Source organism: Pieris napi, chromosome 16 (assembly GCF_905475465.1).
Source record: "Pieris napi chromosome 16, ilPieNapi1.2, whole genome shotgun sequence".
Lineage (NCBI taxonomy): Eukaryota > Metazoa > Arthropoda > Insecta > Lepidoptera > Pieridae > Pieris > Pieris napi.
In genome coordinates this window covers 6,385,203-6,405,642 of record NC_062249.1, presented here as the reverse complement: position 1 = coordinate 6,405,642, position 20,440 = coordinate 6,385,203, and the positions used below count along the sequence as shown (strand labels likewise).

Below are 20,440 nucleotides of genomic sequence, written 5' to 3'. Positions count from 1 at the left end.
TTTTGGTCATCTTCTTCAGAGTCGTTATTTATTAAATCCATAGCACAATTAGCACACTTACACACCTTCATTATGCTCAGCTAAATCAATTCTGAATTTGCAAGCGTCGCGTGTTGGTAATGTGCACGATGCACATCGGGTGTCGACACGTTGCGTCGCGTGGCGTTTTAATTGTGTGTTTCCGCCTTAAGAGACTTACCGCTGAGTATGACTACTGTCTGTAAAATCTATATGTTTTTGATAGAAAGCTTTTTGATGGTAAAGCTGTCGGTCTTGCGATACCTGACATCCCTCTTTTAAATATTATGGAAAATATTTGTTCTACTTGTGTTCATTATCTTGTGCATCATCCAGCGTCAATGGCCAGTATCAATTTTAAATTAAAACTATAGTTAAACTAATTTTGTTCCGGTGGCAGATATAGGTCTTTGAAAAATTTATTCTTTACAATAAAATTTAATTTTTTTAATTTAAAAACAAAGCAAAGGTTATCAACTTTTCTTTCGCATAGATTAAATAATTTAAGGTTAAACGCCCCGTTATTCCGTGGTTATTTTTACTGACTGTAATAATATTTGTTATAAACTATACACGTAATTAGTGGAAAAAACTACATACCAAGTTCGGATCCACAGACTCGCGGTATGATTTCCAAAATGGCGGAGCAGGACGCATCTTCGAAGCAGAGTTGTCGCGCCAGTAAACAGTTGAGTATCGCCATGGTACCTTTTATACCCGGCCCTGAAAAAATACAATTTTATAATTTTCTTACATAAACATAATATTATTAAATCCATTCATATTTGTATGTTTTAAGATTGAAACTTCCGACTGAACCGAGAGAATTCGGAATAAAAATGAATAAGTTTCAGTCAGTAAAAAGATTTTTATTAAAAAAATATTTACCAAAAACATTACGAAGTGATAATAAATAGGTGTTCTGACCGCTATTAATCAAATTTGACAGCCGTTTATGGAAAGATAAATGTTTACGCGTCGTAGAAGCTACTACTGGTAATGGAATACATAAGTCACCACACGTAGTATAAAATTAAAAATTAATGTTAATTAAAAATTAAAAATGAGTTTCTAAATACATATAATAGTGCTTAGAACAAACTTTACGGTTGTTTTAACTCACCACCGTACTCAGAGTTATTCGTAAAGAGATCAATAATAAAAAATACTGAAACTTATAAGACGCAAACTCAAATTTCCTTAACTAATTGGGCATTCGATTTCGGAAATGCGTTGCATGTAACGCATCTCCAATCGTTATAGACAATTTAATAGACAGGTCTAACAGTCTATCAAAGAATGACATAATAATTAGAATAAAAATTAACTGACAAATTATCGTCTATTATCTATGTACTTGTATCGTGTATCAATAGGTTCAATTACAATAATGTGTGTTTCAAGGATAATAAGGTCAGACGGGCGATTAGACGTAGCAAAGGTAATTAAGGTATACTTGAATAAGTAACATACGTGAGCCCAATAAGAAACTATTGATTAATATTGATTTCAGTGTTTGGTAATTGTGTTATAACTTAGATTAACGTAACGTGATACTTCTAATAAAGCCTTTTGATCCAATTATTGGAAAGATACGTACAGACATGCAATAAACACTTCATTATCGAATAATAAAATGAATTCATAAATAAAACGTTGGAAGTATATTTGTGTTTATTAAATAATGATATTTTTATGTGTTTTGCTACCAAAAAACTTATATTATATATTCATACTTATTTATATGTGAACACAGCTTGATACAATATGGTTAAGCTTTAAACCTTCAAACACTGAACTGTTAGACAAAAACTACTTAATCCTTCCTTAGTTCTCCGTTTTGATTCTAAATTTTAATAACATGTCATTGTAGATGTATGTATCATATTATGTGATTGACATATCAATCCATTTATAACAATTTCAGTTTGATTTTATTTTTATCAATGTGAATACATCTATATAAATCAAAATCAAGATATGTTGCTAAGATCAAAACTCGAAGATGGTTGACCAATTTGAGTATTTTTTTTATGTATTCCTTGAATTCTGAGGAAGATTTTTAGCATAGCAAAATTATATATGAAGGTAGGCTAAGTAAACAATCATGCTAGTTAGCTAGTTTTAAATATATATTTGATCCTCAAAATAAATTCCTACTCATAAGCTAGCTTTAACAATATTACCGTGAACTGAAAATAGCGGGCTTGACTAATTCACGAAAGGATCAATAGTCGTAGGCTTGTTTCTATTTTGATAAATTTATTTCTGGTAACAGGTTTTCCTGGATTTCGAGACACGTTCGATCGAAACTCGCCCGAATCGAAATGTTTATAAGTAATTCAATATGATTAAGAAAAATGATTACAAATATTTTTGTATGTATTCAAAGGAACTTTCGTTACTATAATTAAGATATAATTCCTAAAAAAATAAAATTAAGCTTTTCATTAGCATTCCCTTAAAGTGTAAATGATTTGTTCATTGCGTAGTTATTAACTTACACGATGAAAAACACGTGGTGCGGTAATAGGCAAGATCAAACATACAGAGACAGCGATATGTATGACTCAGGAATCTTAAAAACAAAGTATTGTAAGTATTGAATAATTAATATTCATCTCTAGACTTTACTACTTGGACCTAAGGCGACAGAACGTGTGTCTGGCACAAAAAGAAGGATCCAATTGCATAATCAAAAAATAAAAAACAAATACAGTAATTTAAGTCATAAATCAAATGTGATGCTTGTTTTTTTATCTCACCCATTACGATCTTACCACCTCTACGAAAAATGTATACGCGTGCAGCGCAGTGAAATACGAAGTTCCAAATTAACAAAACAATGTTAAGTCAAGCGAATGTAAAGACCTTGCGGATGGCAGTTAACAAGGGTTGTGTACAGGTACTGGCATTCGAAATTTGAATTTGTTCTAAAGAACTTAAATTAACTTGGTACATGCAGGTTCAATAGGTACTTATACTTTTTAACTGACTCAAAGGAGGATCTAGGTTGAGTTGAGTTTATATTCTACTAGTGTTATAATATTTTGTGCATGGTTTAAAGTATCAATTACTTCAATAGAGCGGCAGAAACATTCCTTCTATAACTCACTTTTCGAACTCTCACAGCGGTCGGCTCAAGTCGCAAAGCAGTTATTCTATGATTTGGCATTCCGATAAACAATAAACTACAAGCTCCTTCCTTACTAGAGTGCCAAAGGTGAGTTACAGAATCGCAAGGCTGTTCTTGAAGGAATGTTGATGAAGTTTCTCTAACTTCCAAGTTAAAAAAAAATTGTTAAATTTACAGAAAATTTAATAAAGTTATTTCCACGGCAATGTTTGAATCTATTCGTAACAAATGTTAAGTTCTTAACATACATGTTTTTCATGACACACATAAAACATGTAAAATTACCTCCTTAAAACGCTTTTAAAACCTATTTAATTTTAACCAGCCTTCTTCATCTTCGTCTTTCGTGTCAAAATTTACTAATTCAGAACCTATTTTACTTTGACGTCTAGTATTTTCTTATACATATCTATTTTGTTTTACATAGTAAATTTTGATTTTTGCTACAGTTCAGAGTTTGTAGTTCAAAATCTCATCAACAGTCAGTATATAGGCTAAGCCTGACACTGTTATGTGGGATTATAGAATTATCACGTCTGGCTGCGTCTGTCAGGTCACGATTGGATCACAGTTTCTACAACCACACTTACTAAAACCTGCAACTTTTTCAAATTGACCATGTCCATTCAAAGATTCAGATCAAAATTTCCTCGTTAATTAACCTGGTTCTGATTTTAGTTCGTAACTGTTATCTGAATTATTTATAAAAAATACATAAACGCTAATGATGTCTTATTCAATTCAATTCTAACTCAGAAATCATTTAATCATATATATATGTAACACTGGAGGAAGGAACTGTATATGCAATGTTTCTAGATTTACATTTAGTGCCAGTTCTCAATTCAAGGGAACGGAAGAGAAGAACTGAAAATAAACTCTCCGCCACCCTTTTTAATCGCCATGTTTTTTTAACACAACGGTTGAAAGGAGCTGCAACCATTACACCATGTTCCACGAGACATCTTAAGTAATTAATAATAATCAGCAGGAGGCATGGTAAAATAGGAGCACGCACTTACATTCTCGTGGGAACAACACGCAAACACATAGTCGAAATAACTAATATCACCGCATACACGAATTCAAGTACGACCAGTCACCACAAGTAGCACCCGTTCACGAGTATGACGCATGGCCAGCCATGGGCCCCCTTGCCATATTTTAGGGAGAGAGACAACCCGACGCATGGACGCCGCCACACTTAAATTTCCACTTCGTTAAGATATGGGTACAAAATATAAGACTTTGATATAAAAAACCACAAGCTAACTGACGAATCACAAGATTCGATAACCAATTTAAATAAATAGGTCGCAAATAATATATTTTTTATTCACTACACCATCTATAGACTGTTTTATAAAGCCTATTTTGAAACTATGAACGTATGTAGTTATTTGTCTCACTGATTACTACTGCGAGCTCCAAGCTAGCTTATCGTCACATTCTAAACTATACTGCATAAATCTGTAAGAACATTAGTTTCACGCTCGTCAAGCCTATTTAAGGAATTTATTATATTACGGACTTCAGTGCCCTATTATTTATCTATGATAACACACTAAATTTACCAGATTAAAATCAATCAATCAAAATTAAAATACGTTTATTCAATTTAGATGCGTCTTAGCGCATGCTAATGAATGTCAAAAACGTTTACAAAATTCGCGACAGAGCAAGACTACGCCATCCGTTCGCAATACTACCAGGAGGCCTTGTTCTGAGAAGAACGGGCAAGAAACTCAGCAAGTTTTTTATATAATATTATAGTATAACTCTTCAATTCCAATGTAGCTATTACTTACTTAGTTTTTTTTCTCACTTTACTAAAAGCTATTAAGAATCACGAGTACATTCGTATGTGAAAAATGAAAAATTATTTAAATCTTTTTAATAAGAAATACAAAATCTAACACTTATCGCTAAATTAAGTAAGGTTGTAGGCTGGGCCAATTTAAAATCGGTTTCAGCTATTCGTTCATAATTGTATGAAAGGTTTCTGAGAATTTTCCATCTTTTATGCAAGAATTGTAGATTGGAGTTCTGAATATACAAGTACATACGGGCTGCTTTTAATTGAGTATTGAGAATTCAGTTTGACGAACTGTTGGTATGTTATTTCGGTATGAATATCCAAGTACTTTAGTACAATTATTGATAATATAATTCGAATATCCAATATTTTAAAATGATGACTTAGGCCCATTTTAAAACATACACACATAGTGTATGTTGTAATGTCATCCAGTTGTCACGTCGCAACATGCGCGCATCTACATACGTATCCACAGACTAAAGGCCGATTTACATTATCTTAGTGTTTAGGAGAGTGCTTTAGGATAGTACTTTAGTTGAAACATGTAAACGCTACTTTCTTTAGTAAACGCTACGCTAAAGAACTTGCCTTTCAAGTTGTACTAAAGCACTCTCCTAAACACTAAGATAATGTAAATCGGCCCTTATAATGAGTCAGGAAAAAATCATGTTGACAAAAGAAACCCGTTCGTGCTTAGCCTAAGACGCGTATATAGAAATTCAATTCTTGCACAGCCGGGGATCGAACCCAAGACCTTAGGGATGAGAGCCGCACGATGAGGCTACTGGGCCAACACTGCACGTATTTTAAAGCACCTATTAAAATCGTACAATTCCCGTAGATTGTTCTCTAGTTCTATTGTAATTTAAGAATCATTGTAATTGTGATGGCACAAAGTAATGAAAAGAAAACACGAAATCACAAATCGACGAGTCATTAAAATTTAGCCGCCCCATTGCTTAAAATAAGTAGATTGTAAAAAATAGTAATAAAAAAAATTTGAAAGGCAAATATTGAAATATTTTAATAAAATAAATCGATAAAAGAATCTTAGAACAGTCTAGTCTCCTTCATCTCCACCCTCCTCTTCTTCATCAAATTCGCCTTCTTCCTCAGCAGTAGCGTCTTGGTATTGCTGATATTCAGACACTAGATCATTCATGTTACTCTCCGCTTCAGTAAACTCCATTTCATCCATACCTTCACCAGTATACCAATGTAGAAAAGCTTTACGTCTGAACATAGCAGTAAACTGCTCAGAAATACGCTTAAACAGCTCCTGGATAGCCGTGGAATTTCCAATGAACGTTGCCGACATTTTCAAACCTCGAGGCGGAATGTCACACACGGCTGTCTTAACATTATTCGGAATCCATTCCACGAAGTAAGAAGAGTTCTTATTTTGAATGTTCATCATCTGTTCATCCACCTCTTTCATTGACATACGTCCTCTGAATATAGCAGCAACCGTCAAATACCTTCCATGCCGTGGATCACAAGCTGCCATCATGTTCTTCGCGTCAAACATTTGCTGTGTCAATTCGGGAACAGTCAAAGCTCTATACTGTTGACTGCCTCTGGATGTTAGAGGAGCAAACCCAGGAATAAAGAAGTGGAGACGAGGAAAAGGTACCATGTTTACAGCTAATTTCCTCAAATCAGCATTTAATTGACCAGGAAATCTGAGACACGTGGTTACACCTGACATTGTTGCAGATACAAGGTGATTCAAGTCACCATACGTGGGGGTCGTTAGTTTTAGAGTTCTGAAACAAATATCATAGAGCGCCTCATTGTCAATACAGTAGGACTCATCAGTATTTTCTACCAGCTGATGCACAGATAGAGTTGCGTTGTAAGGTTCGACTACTGTATCGGATACTTTTGGTGACGGTACTACACTGAAAGTATTCATGATACGGTCAGGATATTCTTCACGAATCTTTGAAATGAGTAGCGTTCCTAAACCAGCGCCGGTCCCACCACCAAGTGAATGTGTTAGCTGGAAGCCTTGTAGGCAATCACAGCCCTCCGCTTCTTTTCTTACAACATCTAAAACCGAATCAACCAATTCTGCGCCCTCTGTATAGTGTCCCTTGGCCCAGTTATTGCCTGCACCAGACTGTCCGAAGACGAAGTTATCTGGCCGGAAAATTTGCCCAAATGGTCCAGAGCGGACGGAGTCCATAGTGCCAGGTTCCAGATCGACCAAGATAGCCCTGGGCACATATTTGCCTCCGGTTGCCTCGTTGTAGTACACATTAATACGCTCTAACTGAAGGTCGGAATCGCCGTGGTATGTGCCAGTTGGATCAATGCCATGCTCGTCCGATATCACCTCCCAGAACTGGAAACCAACGATTTATGTTACTGCACGGTATTATATTAGGTAGGTGAAATTATGTTGCTTTTAAAGTTTATAAGGGGCATGAAAACTATTGTCTTTTCGTTTTAAAAATATACATACCTTAGCTCCAATCTGATTACCGCACTGGCCAGCCTGTATATGTACGATTTCCCTCATCTTATTTTATATTACAACTTAAATAATCTTTCCTTGAAAAAATATAGACCAACTTCACGTCCTCAACCAACTAGACAGACGAAACAAATGCACCAAATTCAAAGATTTCATCTCGCATTCCATATAATTTCAAATAGAGAAAAAGTTAATCTAGCCAACATTGGCATATAAAAACTTTTTCAATAATCTAAATCAAATAAATTTCACATGAATTCTTCAAATTTATTCATTTGGTATGGTTAAATAAAAATAAATATTTAAATGCTTCTCAATTTCTATGAAGAAGTGTTGACATCTCATCCCGTAGGTTCGATCCCCGGCTGTGCACCTTTAACACTCGTGAGGCTGGCCTTATGTCATATGGCATAGAGGAGTTATCAGCTATCACCTACCTGCTTAAGAAAATTAAATAGTTACGAAACAGATACAGAAACGTTAAGTCCAGACCTTGAAATGTTGTAGCGATACTGATTCTTTTCATAATTTCTACATTGTCTCAAAACCTTATTTTACTACTATTGCATGATATATATCATATCCAACCCGAATCAGCGTCTTAATATTTAACAGACACGGCGAAAAACCCAAAGTTCTTCGTTCAGGTGAAGAAATAAAACAGACAATTTTTTGCAGGAGGGCCACTATTAGCAATTTACTAATAATAAGCTATTTTGCGTTGCGTTGAATAAAGTTACGAAAATGGGGGTTAGTGCTGTATTCGTAAGTGCAAACTCGTCGAAATAAATTGTCGATCAGTTGAGCCGTTCATTTGCACTCTTGCGTTAAACGGCGGGCTCCAATCAGAATTTTGGTGAAGGAATTTCACATTTACTCGACCGAATACGCCTGATTTGTTAATGCTGATTGCGAATCTGATATACCTAAACACTATTATAAAAAGAGAAATTTAAAATGTCTTTTTAGCTTACAGCTGGAATAAAAATTGTGTCTGTATTAGTATTTTACGATTCTTAAGTGACTAAAATATTTTTTTTAACATTATCAAATACGTCTATGGTTCTATGCTTGATTTTTATATGTATAATGAAGTTAAATATACTGATATACAGTACTTTTAGATGTATTAAACAACGCTTTATCAATAGAGTAATTGAAAAGGTTTATATGTAATTACTGGCTAGTTTAAAGACGTTTCCCACAATATTAAATACGCCACCTTATAAACGTCATTATAATAATAATTTATTTGGTGGTGTACAATAATGTTGTTACAAGAGTTTCTTATTTAAAAAAGCAGATGGTGTTTATGTCATTTAAATAATATTATAAAGAAAAACGCTTCTAGTCAATATTAATAACTACATAGATAGTTGTTATGTTACCTATGATGGTAGAATGCTGAAGCAATCCAACTTCTTGATATAACAGGAAGAAAACGCCTAAAGAGAACTCAACCTTTTGAGTTAATAAACCTAGAGTAGTGGATATAAGTGTAAATGCGGTATCTAGGATACCTACACGAACATAGTGTAACATTATAGAACACTAAGACTGTTAATGAACATTACCTTAGTTTAAGCTATTTACTAGTATTTTAGAAAATTAAGTAAATTTAATATTATTTATAAGACAGAATTATTGTATATGCTAGATTGTTATTAATGTAAAGTAGTACTCTCTTTTGTGTGTTTCTAGGAACCAAAATGTTAACTATATCGCACTACACTGGACTATATTGCTATTTATTAACTTGATTTTGTTGATTATAGTTTAATAAAGTTATTACGATTTAAACTATCCCTAGTGAACCATTAATCCGTTCACTATGTGTGAAGTGTCTAATTACCTGAAAGGTAATGTACCTGCTCCTGAATATTGTATGAGTGTCCGAGGGATAAGAGCAAAAAGATCAAAGATCCGAAATTTTATAGAGCTGTTGTCACCGCCAAATAAACAATTAAAACTTTCGCATGTTTCGTGTTTACATACATTTTTAGATATAAATTATTAATCTTTAAAAGGCATCGTATAGTAAAATATAACCTAAAATAATTCCTCATTTTATATAATGTGTTAGAGTAATAGTATTTAAGAGGTTTAATATAATTAACAACTCTGTATAATTCATCAATTAGCTGAATGGACAAGTTTCAAGTCAAAGGATCTCGCAAAAGCATCTGATGTGTAAATGATCTCTGTCCCTTTCTAACTTATAATAACATCATACGTTTATCTCGCTTAGTGAGCCCTTTGCCCTTCTAATTCAACATAATACGTTGGTCAAAAATTCATTTTCCTACAATTTTATTTCTTTAAAACAAACATTTCATTCAGTTTCATAAAATGCATTTTATATAAGGCTTTGACTTGTAAATTATTCCTAGTTTCCAAGCTATGAGTGGAATCTGAAAACATTTTTCATAGTTTATTGAAGTAACGCGTTATTAATTTAAATGTTCACTATATTTCTAATAATAATACCAAAGGCACTACAACCTTTTAGGTCTGGGCCTCCAATTGTTGTATCTGTTCCGTGATCATTTCTAATAGGCGAGTAGGTGATCAATCTTCTGTACCTGACACACACTGTCAACTTTTTGGGTCTAGGGCATGCCGGTTTCCTTACGATGTTTTACTCCACTGTACGAACGAGCCAGGGATCGAACCTACGACCACCCACCACCAGGGTTGAGAGTCACACGTTGAAACCATTAGGCCAACATTGCTCTACCATGTCTTATTAATATAAACAAATGGCTTACTCATCCAATAACTGCTAGGTTTTTTCACAATATTTGTCTTAAACATACATAGAAAAATCTATTGCACAGCAGGGATTTAAACGCATGACCTTAGGGTTGAGAGGCGCCCTCAAGCCACTACACAACATTACTGATAAAGCCACCTAGGTATATGTAACAAATATAACTTTTATAGCAGCCAATACTATGATATGTAACATATAAATAAGTATTCATTCAGACTTCAAGAGAAATGCACTAAAGATATTCCGCTTCAGCGAGGTATTAGAATCTTATATCACCAAACTGTCTTCAAACCAATTCTTAAAAGGCCAGCAACGCACTCGCGAGCTCTCTCTCCCAACATCAGATGAGTCTTCTGCCCGTTTGCCCCCTGTTCTATTAAAAAAAAACGCCTCGAATGGCGCGACCGAGGCTTTAATATCAATGGCGAGTTCTCGCGAGCCCTCTGGCATGTCTGATGTCCATGGGCGGTTCAGTTGTTTTGCCACGGTTAAACGATACAGGCACTTCTGCCAGGTTTAAAATGAACGTAAATACAATTGATCATGTCTCATATATTCGAATATATGCGGAATCGACCAACGTTATCCGATTAATTAATCTAATGGATCGGAGTGCTGCCAAAAACCAGTGTTTGTTGCACGTGTTCATGGACTCCGCAAGGCACTAACATTAATGACCAAATAAGATTAAAAAACATTTCCCAGGAAAGGATTAACTTTAGAAGTAACTAATTTTAAAATGCTCCGAATAATTTAATAAAAGAGCTTTTGAATGGATATCCTAGTCTATTAGTTAAATTATTTCTTTATTTACAAATGTGTATTGGTTTAATTATTAATTTAAATTTATTTAATCATATTGGTGATCACTTATGAATGTTAATCTTATATGAATGAAAATTAATCGCAAAATATGTTGCTAAGCGTTGCTATTATTTATTCCTGGAACTCTGAGGAAGGTTTTTATGGAGAGAAAAACTGGATAATTTTTATTCCGGAGAAGCGAACAGGCTTTATGGGGTAGCATAGTGAAATGTACCATTGCTGCAGAAGGAGGCTGCTGAGTGATTGAGGGAGAGATCTGGGGTTGACGGTAGACAGGCAGGTGGTTCAAGGCTGGGGTCTCGGTCTCGAGTGGCCCGGAACCGCAGGTCGTGATTGAGCTCTATATGACGGATATAAGCCCGGGTCCCTTGGGTAGAATGCCTGGTGAACCCCATCTTAAGGGCGCGTGGTGGGTTGAGGTGTTTTTAGTGGGTGGGGTCTCGCTATCCCTTTGAATAGCAGAGGGTTTTGAGTGTAGACCTAGCCCCACAACCCCGCGTCAAGCTCGACTAATTAAAAAATAGTAGAATGTAGCATATGTTGGTATATATAGATACTACAGAGGTAGGCTAAGTAAAACTATCATAATAAGGCGAATCGAAGTTCGCGGGGGCAGTTTTAAACAAAAGGAAGATTTAGATATACATTTACTACCAGTTCCCAAATTGCGTAGCTAGAAGAACTGGAAAATAATATAATATTTTAAACCTTTAATTAACTAAATAATTTACTACTTAAGATTCATCATCGTCGATGTAATACGGGCGGAATTTCGTATTCTGCGACTGAGCGTTATTAAGGGCAGTAAAAATGCCCAATTTTGTAAAGCCCGACAAGGCACTCGCGAGCCTGTCCATGGGCGGTGGGTTCACTTAACATTAGGTGAGCCTCCTGCCAGTTTGTAGAGTTTGCGTTAGCCTCTATAAAAAACAAAATTTTCTCCAGAAAAATTACACATTGAATATGAATTATGTTTAAATACAACTTCTATAATTGCAATAAACTGAATATATTAACATAATTCGACGTAGCCATTGCGTTACAGCAATCGTGGTCAGCGAGTTGTATTTAAATTAATATTGAATAACTAATATTATATACGGATACCGTATACTAGTATAGACCGTTCACTTAGTTGGAATATTAAATTCAACCAGTGGCACTACGAGTATAACCTCCAGGCCTTGGCTTCCAGATTCTGTCTATGTTATGTAATACTTTAATAGGCATGTTAGACTTATGTGCCTGACACACTCCATCGATTTTTGGGGCATGCCTCATGATGTCATCTTGTACCGTACGAGTGGTAGTCAATGTGCCTCTTTTTTCGTGACCGCGTTAATTATCACGGTTATATCACAAAATGATTTTTAGTTTGTAAGAGGTTTTTAAATATTAAAAAATCAGTGGCGCTACAACCTCATAGGTCTTGGCCTCAGATTTCTGAATCTGTTTCATAATCATTTTAAAATATAATAGGAAAGTAGGTGATGGGCCTGAAACACGCCGTCGACTTTTTGGGTTTAAGACATGTCGGTTTCCTCACGATGTTATTCTTTTGTTCGAGCAAATGTTAAATGCGCACATAGAAAGAATTTTCATTGGTGCACAGCCGGGGTTCGAACCTATGACCTCAGGTATGAGAGTCGCAAGCTGAATCCACTAGGCCAACACTGCTCTACGTTTGTGAAGAAATGTCGAATTGAATTTAGCACGTGTGCTAGTCTAAGATATAGTCCCAACTATATCACAAACGAGACAAACAGATAACCTCCTTTTCCGAAGTCGGTTAAAAAAGCTTTGTTAGAAGTGTAATTTATTTCCAAATCAAAAACAAATATTATAGTAGGTATTAATATTATATATTATAGTATATATATAGTATTTAAAGCGTTGCTGTTTAAATTGACAAAATGTGTATCCGTTATATAGTAACATGTCGCACACAATCCAACCCTTTCTTCGCTAAATTCAGGAACATAATCAACTTTTTCATTCAAATACAATGTTTACCGAACAAACTATTGTGTATTCGACGTGTTTACAAACCTCGAAAGTTCGAGAAATCATTTTACTGTTTACCGTAAAATTGTGTTGACTTTAAGATATGTATCAAATATGTAATATTATAATATTTGCCTTTATATAACTCTATAACTTTATCCTGAAAACCTTCACTAGGGCAGTGTAATGTAAAAAGTATCCCCCTGGCTTTGTTCACAACCTGAAGCTATCATACTAGGACCGTAAAAATCTCAATATCAAATAGTCATAAGACATCCTAGAGAGCGGTATTAGGACTCTGTTGGCACTGGTGTTCTCGTTCTTATTGGTTGGTGACCTCAACAGCATGCACAGGGACTGGAAGTTGCTAAGCTAAACCCTAATCAGAGAGAATCAACAGGCTAAAAGACTGAATTTGAATTTGGTCCTCCTAATACCTAAGATGTGCAAATCCATACCGAATGCCAGAAGTTAGACGAGGCCTCAAAGTCTGTCGAAACTTTGACCTCATGTCTTCGCGCATTGTGCCCGTTCCCATATCCACCGACTACAGGTTCTCCACGACCTGGAGTTTCCAAGTTGGCGTCCACACTCCACGTCGACAAGGCTAAACACCAACCCAACCCGTTGGTATTAAGCATCAATTATTAATAGTTTTCGGGTAGGGTTAAGCCTACTCGTAGAAGACGCCGACCGCTTAACGGATCCGGGTGATCCAATCACGGAAGCTAATGCCAACGGGAACGACAAAGCAAAATCAGATTAGGGTAAGTAAGGGTTTCGTAGGAGACGCTCTTGTGCTAATCGCAGGAAAAAGCCTATTCCGTCCCTTCAGGCCAATAGCGAGGTTTTATGTAAAAAAAATGGGTTTGCAGTCGCTATCGCTATTGCGATTTGCTGAGCCAAAAAGTTTTCCATGTCAAAACGTGTGTCCCCAAGTAACAATTCTTAATCTAAATACGCATTTGAACCTAAAGAACGTACCTGCTAAAGAACGTACTCGTACGTACGTTGAATAAACAAAAACTTGTTACAGGTCGTTATTTGATTTTATGTACCTTTAGTACGAACAACACGTTACATTTTACGACTTGTATAGTCTATAATTGTATAGAAAATTTGACAGTTCAAGCTGTCAAAAACCGACATTATCCTAGTATAGAACTATTTAATGATAGCAAAATAAAGTTCGTGTGTATATAAAGTTTTCGTTCAGTAAATAGAATCGCTACCCAAAAAACCGTGTTAAAATATTTATCAGTATAAACATAAAGCATCCAATTCATTAATATCTGGTCTCGCAGATGAAAATCCATTGTATTATGATTTTATAATTAATTTTTAATCCCACCATTTAAACAAGTATTTGATTTGGATTATGGTTGATGAAATTTTGTGGTACTTTTGTTTATTAACAGATTTCAATTTTATTTTATTTGCGTGTGAATTAATAAAACAATTGTTTGTTAGACATTTATAATATGTTAACATAGAAATATTATAAGCATACATATATAATATAAGAATTATATTCAAAGCAATAATTGGGTTGGGTGTTAAATACCACCTCACGTTTTTGACGATACTAATTATCTAGGAGTGTCCGGGGGACCTTCATTGGAACACCTCCAAGTGAGTTTTGCTCCGGAAACGCGTCTTAATATTTTTATAAAAAATTTAAAGTTTTGTGTAATGTATTAAAATTTGTAAACAATCCGCCATTTTCTACTTTTCTATTGGTTATAAGTGATGTGACGTTCACTTAAAAAAATCGTGTTTTTAATTTATCGATTGTTAATAATCGTTTTATTTATTTATCGATTATTTCCTCATTTTTGAAATTTAAAGTTATAGAATAATCAACATTGAAATTAACCTAATTTCGTGTTGATAGATTATAGGGTTCCGAATTTTTTTGAAATGATCGATACCTACTCGTCTGTATTTTCTAATTAGTACTTGTATTTCATTGTTTGCAACTTTCTATATTATTTAATTTTTACTAGAATAAAGTGTTTACTTTAATATCCAAAAAGTACCCAAAACCGAATCAGAGCACCCCACTATCCACGTGGTCTTGTCTGTCTTACCCCTAGAGTGTATATAAATAATCGGAGGCGCGGAGGAAGAGCAGCCCCCACCCGCTGTAACAAAGCACAGGCATTATGAAAGCTGTAGCGGCTGAGGCTGGTCGCCGAAGGCGACCAAAAAGCCGAGGTTGCGGAGGCTTGAATAAAATGCCTGTGCTTTGGTACGCAAGGGTGGAGGGGCTGCATTTCCCGTAGCGCCGGAGCTGTCCACAAAAACAAATATTATTTAGATTGGTTAGGTTAGAGTTAGTATATGAATATTTGGTCGCCGAAGGCGACCAGGACGCCGAGAAGCCGAGGCTTGAATAAACAATTACTATTTAGATCGGAGCTGTCCACAAAAACAAATATTATTTAGATTGGTTAGGTTAGAGTTAGTATATGAATATTTGGTCGCCGAATTTTCAATTATTTTTAATATTAAAATCGAATACAAAAATCGATTTTCACTTTAAAAAAAATCGATTATTTTTCACATCCCTATTAATTTTATAAACTTAATCAGCCATTTTGAATGTGGTTTATGCTAGACTAGCGGTAATTAGTTTTACAGTGCAAAGTTTACTTTATAAATCCGTTTCTTTTTTATTTTCACGTGAAAGTGCGTTATTTTATTTGCATTTTTTGAAACTTGGCTTTACATACATAATCAACACTGATTTCTCGCGATCATTTTCAGATTTATAGTGATGGCGTCTACAAGTTTTACTCGTGAAAATGATTTTGAGGACGATGGGTCCGTTGTGAATCGTGACTCGAATAGTGAGGAAGTGATCACATTTTCCGGAGCAAAACTCACTTGGAGGTGTTCCAATGAAGGTCCTCCGAGACTCCTAAATAATTAGTATCGTCAAAAAAGTGCGATGGTATTCAAAACTGTTACCCAATAATTGAAAATTTAAACTTAAATCTTCGGTCTAATAAATAGAATAGACTTTCTTACTTACTTACTACTTACTTACTTTAGAATTACTTACATTGATTTACGATGCTTATTTATAGTCATATTCATTTTAAAGTAATAAGATTATTATATGCAGTAATAATTTAAAAAAAAATGTTGTTTAATATAAAGAGCTAAAAATTCATATAAATCGGGTAGTCGAATGTACAATAAAACCTATTAAAATCATTTTACATACAAATGACAAAAGCATTAAAATGCATAGAAATAGATTCGGTTGTATAAAATTTTACTCTCGACTCTACAATGATTTTTATACAGCTTTTTTAGTTTGTTCTGTGTTTTTAGCATTGAAGTAGCATTCTGTATCTACCAGCTCTATATATATGAATTTAAAGAATAGTCTTATTGCTTATCACATTTGCTTTCACCTATACCAAAGATACGGATAATAGTTAAGCCGCTTAAACATGAAAGACAACCTAAGATACTAAAAATATTATCAGATTTGCACTTTTTATTTAGTGACGTATTAGAGGGTCTTTGCCTTGAGGTGTTTTTTACTTAGCCTGCCTTTTTAGTAGCAACATACAAACATATGGAACGTTTTGCTATGCTGGCCATAGAGACTTGTCGCTTTGCTTCCTACTTAGGAAGGACTACTTACTAAATAAAACGAAAACTTTCAACTTTTATATATTTTAACATTCATGAAAACCATCCAAAATGTTCAAGGAATAAATAAAAGAAAATTACTCTAAGTGGTCCAGCCGTCTACGAATTTTGCGCTTAGCAACATATTTTGCGATTCCATTCTATTTATATATAAATATTAATATACCTTATTTACCGTAATGAGTTGCTTTGTGTATAAAAGATGCGATTTTTCGCAAAATTAACCTTACTACACGATTTAGATTGTACACTGTGAGAAACCTCTATTTTCTTATTTAATTAAACTAGTTCTCTGACCAGGAATCGAACCCGGTGTCTTGTCAGCTTTCAAGACCATTAGGCCACAAGAACCGTAGTGTATTCTAGGACACGAATGTAATCTTTGTTATATTATTTATTTCAGAAAATAACAAGAAAATCACTGATTTGCGGCTTCAAACTGTTTGCAAGGATCACCGAAGTTGCATCATTACGTGCCACTAATTTAATTATTTTTTAATTTGAATCCCTTTTTATAACTGTTTGGTAACGACTCTGGCAGCAAATGAACAAATGTTGGGATTAATTAATTTATTTTATTTACAAAATCTTGCCAACGCACATTTTATGTACCAATGTAACGGTACACCGATACATTGGTACATAAAATACAAGAAGACAGAAAAATATATACATCGATTCATCAATTATAAAAACTAGGAAGGATAATTGATTTCAAAGTGTTAGCAGCAACTATGGATATCCAGACCTAGCTCGTTTATCAGAATGCTCAATCTGTAATAAGCATTCGCCATATTGCTTGCTTATATCTGAAGCTAGTATTTATTATTTTCTATATTTAGCAACAGAGGCAATACGGAACTGTGAACCGCGTGTGTATTAATCTCGATTATTATCATTTAATTTTTGGTTTCTTACTCAGTCATACTTTCTAATAGCTCTGCATTGCGGTTTATTCTTGTTACCCGATAATAGCCCTTAGAACCTCTTTAATAAGGCTGTGTACTTTCTCAAGTCCTCAAAAACAAAAAAGGTCAAGTCACGCACGATTTCGTGACGTGCCTAAGACGTTAGGGTGTTTGCACACGATGCGATTTGATTAAGCGATTATAATCAGGGTAATGGGCGCATGAATTATATTCATAAGGTGGATGCCAATTGTGTATGTCATTAGCTTTGTCGTTTTTATATGACAAATTACATATTTGGTGAGTGTACAGTGTAAACTAGCAATATAAATGATTAAATTAATAAAAAATACTTTATCAGATTAAGACTTACGCCATAATAATAAACTTAAATTAAAATAAACAGTAAATCATTTGGTTAATTCGATAAATTCAAATTTGAAATAAATAGTTGCAAATGATTAAACGTATTTCATTCCGTAAAGGGAATTTTAATGTGAAATTATGATAAAGTATTTGGAGCGAAATTTAAATCAAAGCATGATTAAGTATACTCGGTCTATAGTTAAATGTTTCTAATTTCATGTACCTTAGTGAATTGTCAAGATAATGTTCATTAAATTAATATTCCTTTTATAAGAACAATGCTAATCAAAGTTCCATAAATAATCGAGGTTATGTGATTGGAAAAACATGAAATACATAATTAAACATGAACAATTTGGGGCCATCAAGCGAGTGTTCAACTTAGATGTTTATCAGCGGACGTCATAAATCAAATAGGTCATAGCCTGGCCAAAAATATTGACTTTTAATGAAAAGGGTTTAAAGAGTCTGCACTGTAATAAAAGTTAACATGAGGTCTACATGAAGAGGATTAAATAGGAGAATATACACTTTTATGTACATTAGAATCGAGGTAGCTTTCTGTCAAAATAGCCAACTTAAAATCAATGTTATTGGTTACAATAACATAAAGATTTACCCCAATTTCTATTTAAATAATTGTATCAAATGTTTATTTTTCTTTGTATAGTAAACTATAGCTGTAAAATATATAAGGTAAAATTAGCAGTAATAAAAACAGAAGCGTTGGCCTAGTGGTATCAACGGGCGACTCTCATACCTGGGGTCGTAGGTTCGATCCATGGCTGTGTACCAGTGTACTACTGTCTATGTGCGCATTTTACACTTGCTCGTAGGGTGAAGAAAACATCGTGAGGAAATCGGGAGAGCGTTAGACCCAAAAAGTTGACTGCATGTGTCAGGCAAAGAAGGTTGGTTCTTTTAGAAATGATCACGGAATTAATACAGAAATCTGAGGCCTAGGCCTAACAGATTGTAGTGCCATTGGTAAAAAAAACAGTATCATTAAGAAAATTTGTTAGTTTTGAAAAATTTACAAAAAAATAAATTTAAATGGCCATATATTCAAACATACTAGAAAGTAATATGAGATTCGTACTTTTAAGAGAAAATATTCGTCCTTCGATTTTAAAGTTTAAAATTTCCTTTCAAATCGCGACATCTCTAGAAACGACACACCTGTGATCTTGTAAGTTATCGTATTTCCAACTTTTATTTATATCTTGAATTTTCTCATTTCAAATTGAAATAACAAGCACCTATAGGTTTTGTGGTTTAATGCCATATCGTAATAGAATAGCTATTCCAACAAAAGCGTGTTAAAGTAATTAATTAATTTTAATTATACGTAGATTAATTGCTATCGTTTCAACATTTATTAATTTTATTAATAACATTAATAGTTTCTACTAATAATTCAAGTTCAAAAAACTATTCAAAATACACTTTGAAATATAAAAATAATCCTAAACCACAATTAAATAATTTTATACGCTTTTACTCTAAAAAACCCGCAACCTTGCAAAATTCAAAATATAATGAATTTCTCAAATAATAGAAACGCAAAACGGAGCAATTAGCATTTAAACCACTAAGCAGACGTTGTGCTAATATTTGAATGAACTTATAACTAGCTCAAATATATTAAATTATATTAATGTACTAACGATTTTCAATATTATATAAATAAAACAATAAACACGAAGCATGATACACTTTTATTAATACCACATATCTGTAAAATTTGTTTGCTATATTTATCAAAACCATATAAAAACCCCAAAGCTAAATTCCACAAATGTATAGTTCATACAATCTAGTTTAAACAAACAGTAGTGTGGCACTTCAGCACGTAGCTGCAGGCGTCTAATGCAGTAATTCCCGCGGAGGGTTGTTCAAACCACGAGAGTCCTGCGCGTAGCAAGGATAATTGTAGAGGCCGTACATTGCATGCGTGTAGATATTTAAATTTAGAATTTAGATGCGTTGTAGAAATGAATATTTTAGTTGTAATGGCGCTTCTAAACGGGCCATGTTTTGCTGCAATTGATGGCTGCACTGTTGGCAACTAATTGCCCGGCCATTACAAAAATATTTTAATGCAGCTGATGGCCGAACAATCTATAGCTGGGCAATGTGTTGCAATATGTCTGCAATAGTATGGCCCATGATGCAGACTCCTAAACGGGCTACACAAACCGGCAACAATGGCTGACGAAATCACACTTGTCGCAGCAGCTTATATTGTTTTAAAAAAGAAACAGAAAAAGAAGAGATTGTGGATTCGACCTTACTTAAAAAGGCGTGAAGCTGTAGACAATTTGAGTCTAGAAATAAGCCTTTATAATAAATCTCTACTAGTATTTAAGATCTCTACTAGTATGTCAAAAGCAGTCATTTTTATGTAGTAACCTAAAAAAATAATTTAATAATTTTGAACGTC

General features: G+C 34.2%; 2 protein-coding genes and 1 long non-coding RNA gene across 5 annotated transcripts in view; 1 reads left to right on the top strand and 2 right to left on the bottom strand.

The window, feature by feature from the left end:
* LOC125057032 overlaps positions 1-20,440 on the bottom strand; it is a 162,340-nt gene that overhangs the window by 35,930 nt on the left and 105,970 nt on the right. For all 3 annotated transcript variants that reach the window (XM_047660452.1, XM_047660453.1, XM_047660454.1), the window contains one exon: positions 619-741. In XM_047660452.1, the coding sequence (XP_047516408.1) occupies positions 619-741 (123 nt within the window). The remainder of the gene's footprint in view (positions 1-618; positions 742-20,440) is intronic.
* On the bottom strand, positions 5,972-7,597 carry LOC125057033 (tubulin beta chain). The gene is made up of 2 exons (XM_047660455.1): positions 7,441-7,597; positions 5,972-7,320 (listed from the first exon to the last, which is right to left on the bottom strand). Exons 1-2 carry the CDS (start codon positions 7,495-7,497, stop codon positions 6,034-6,036), a joined length of 1,344 nt encoding a protein of 447 aa, XP_047516411.1. The 5' UTR covers positions 7,498-7,597; the 3' UTR covers positions 5,972-6,033.
* On the top strand, positions 15,583-16,028 carry LOC125057034. The gene is made up of 2 exons (XR_007118156.1): positions 15,583-15,745; positions 15,824-16,028. It is a non-coding gene; the product is annotated as an uncharacterized LOC125057034 (long non-coding RNA).

Excerpts from the sequence above, each read along its gene's own strand:
- LOC125057033 (XM_047660455.1), bottom strand. The coding sequence starts at position 7,497 with ATGAGGGAAATCGTACATATACAGGCTGGCCAGTGCGGTAATCAGATT. Across the intron at positions 7,321-7,440 it reads GTAATCAGATTGGAGCTAAG|TTCTGGGAGGTGATATCGGA; the intron begins GTATGTATATTT and ends GTTGGTTTCCAG.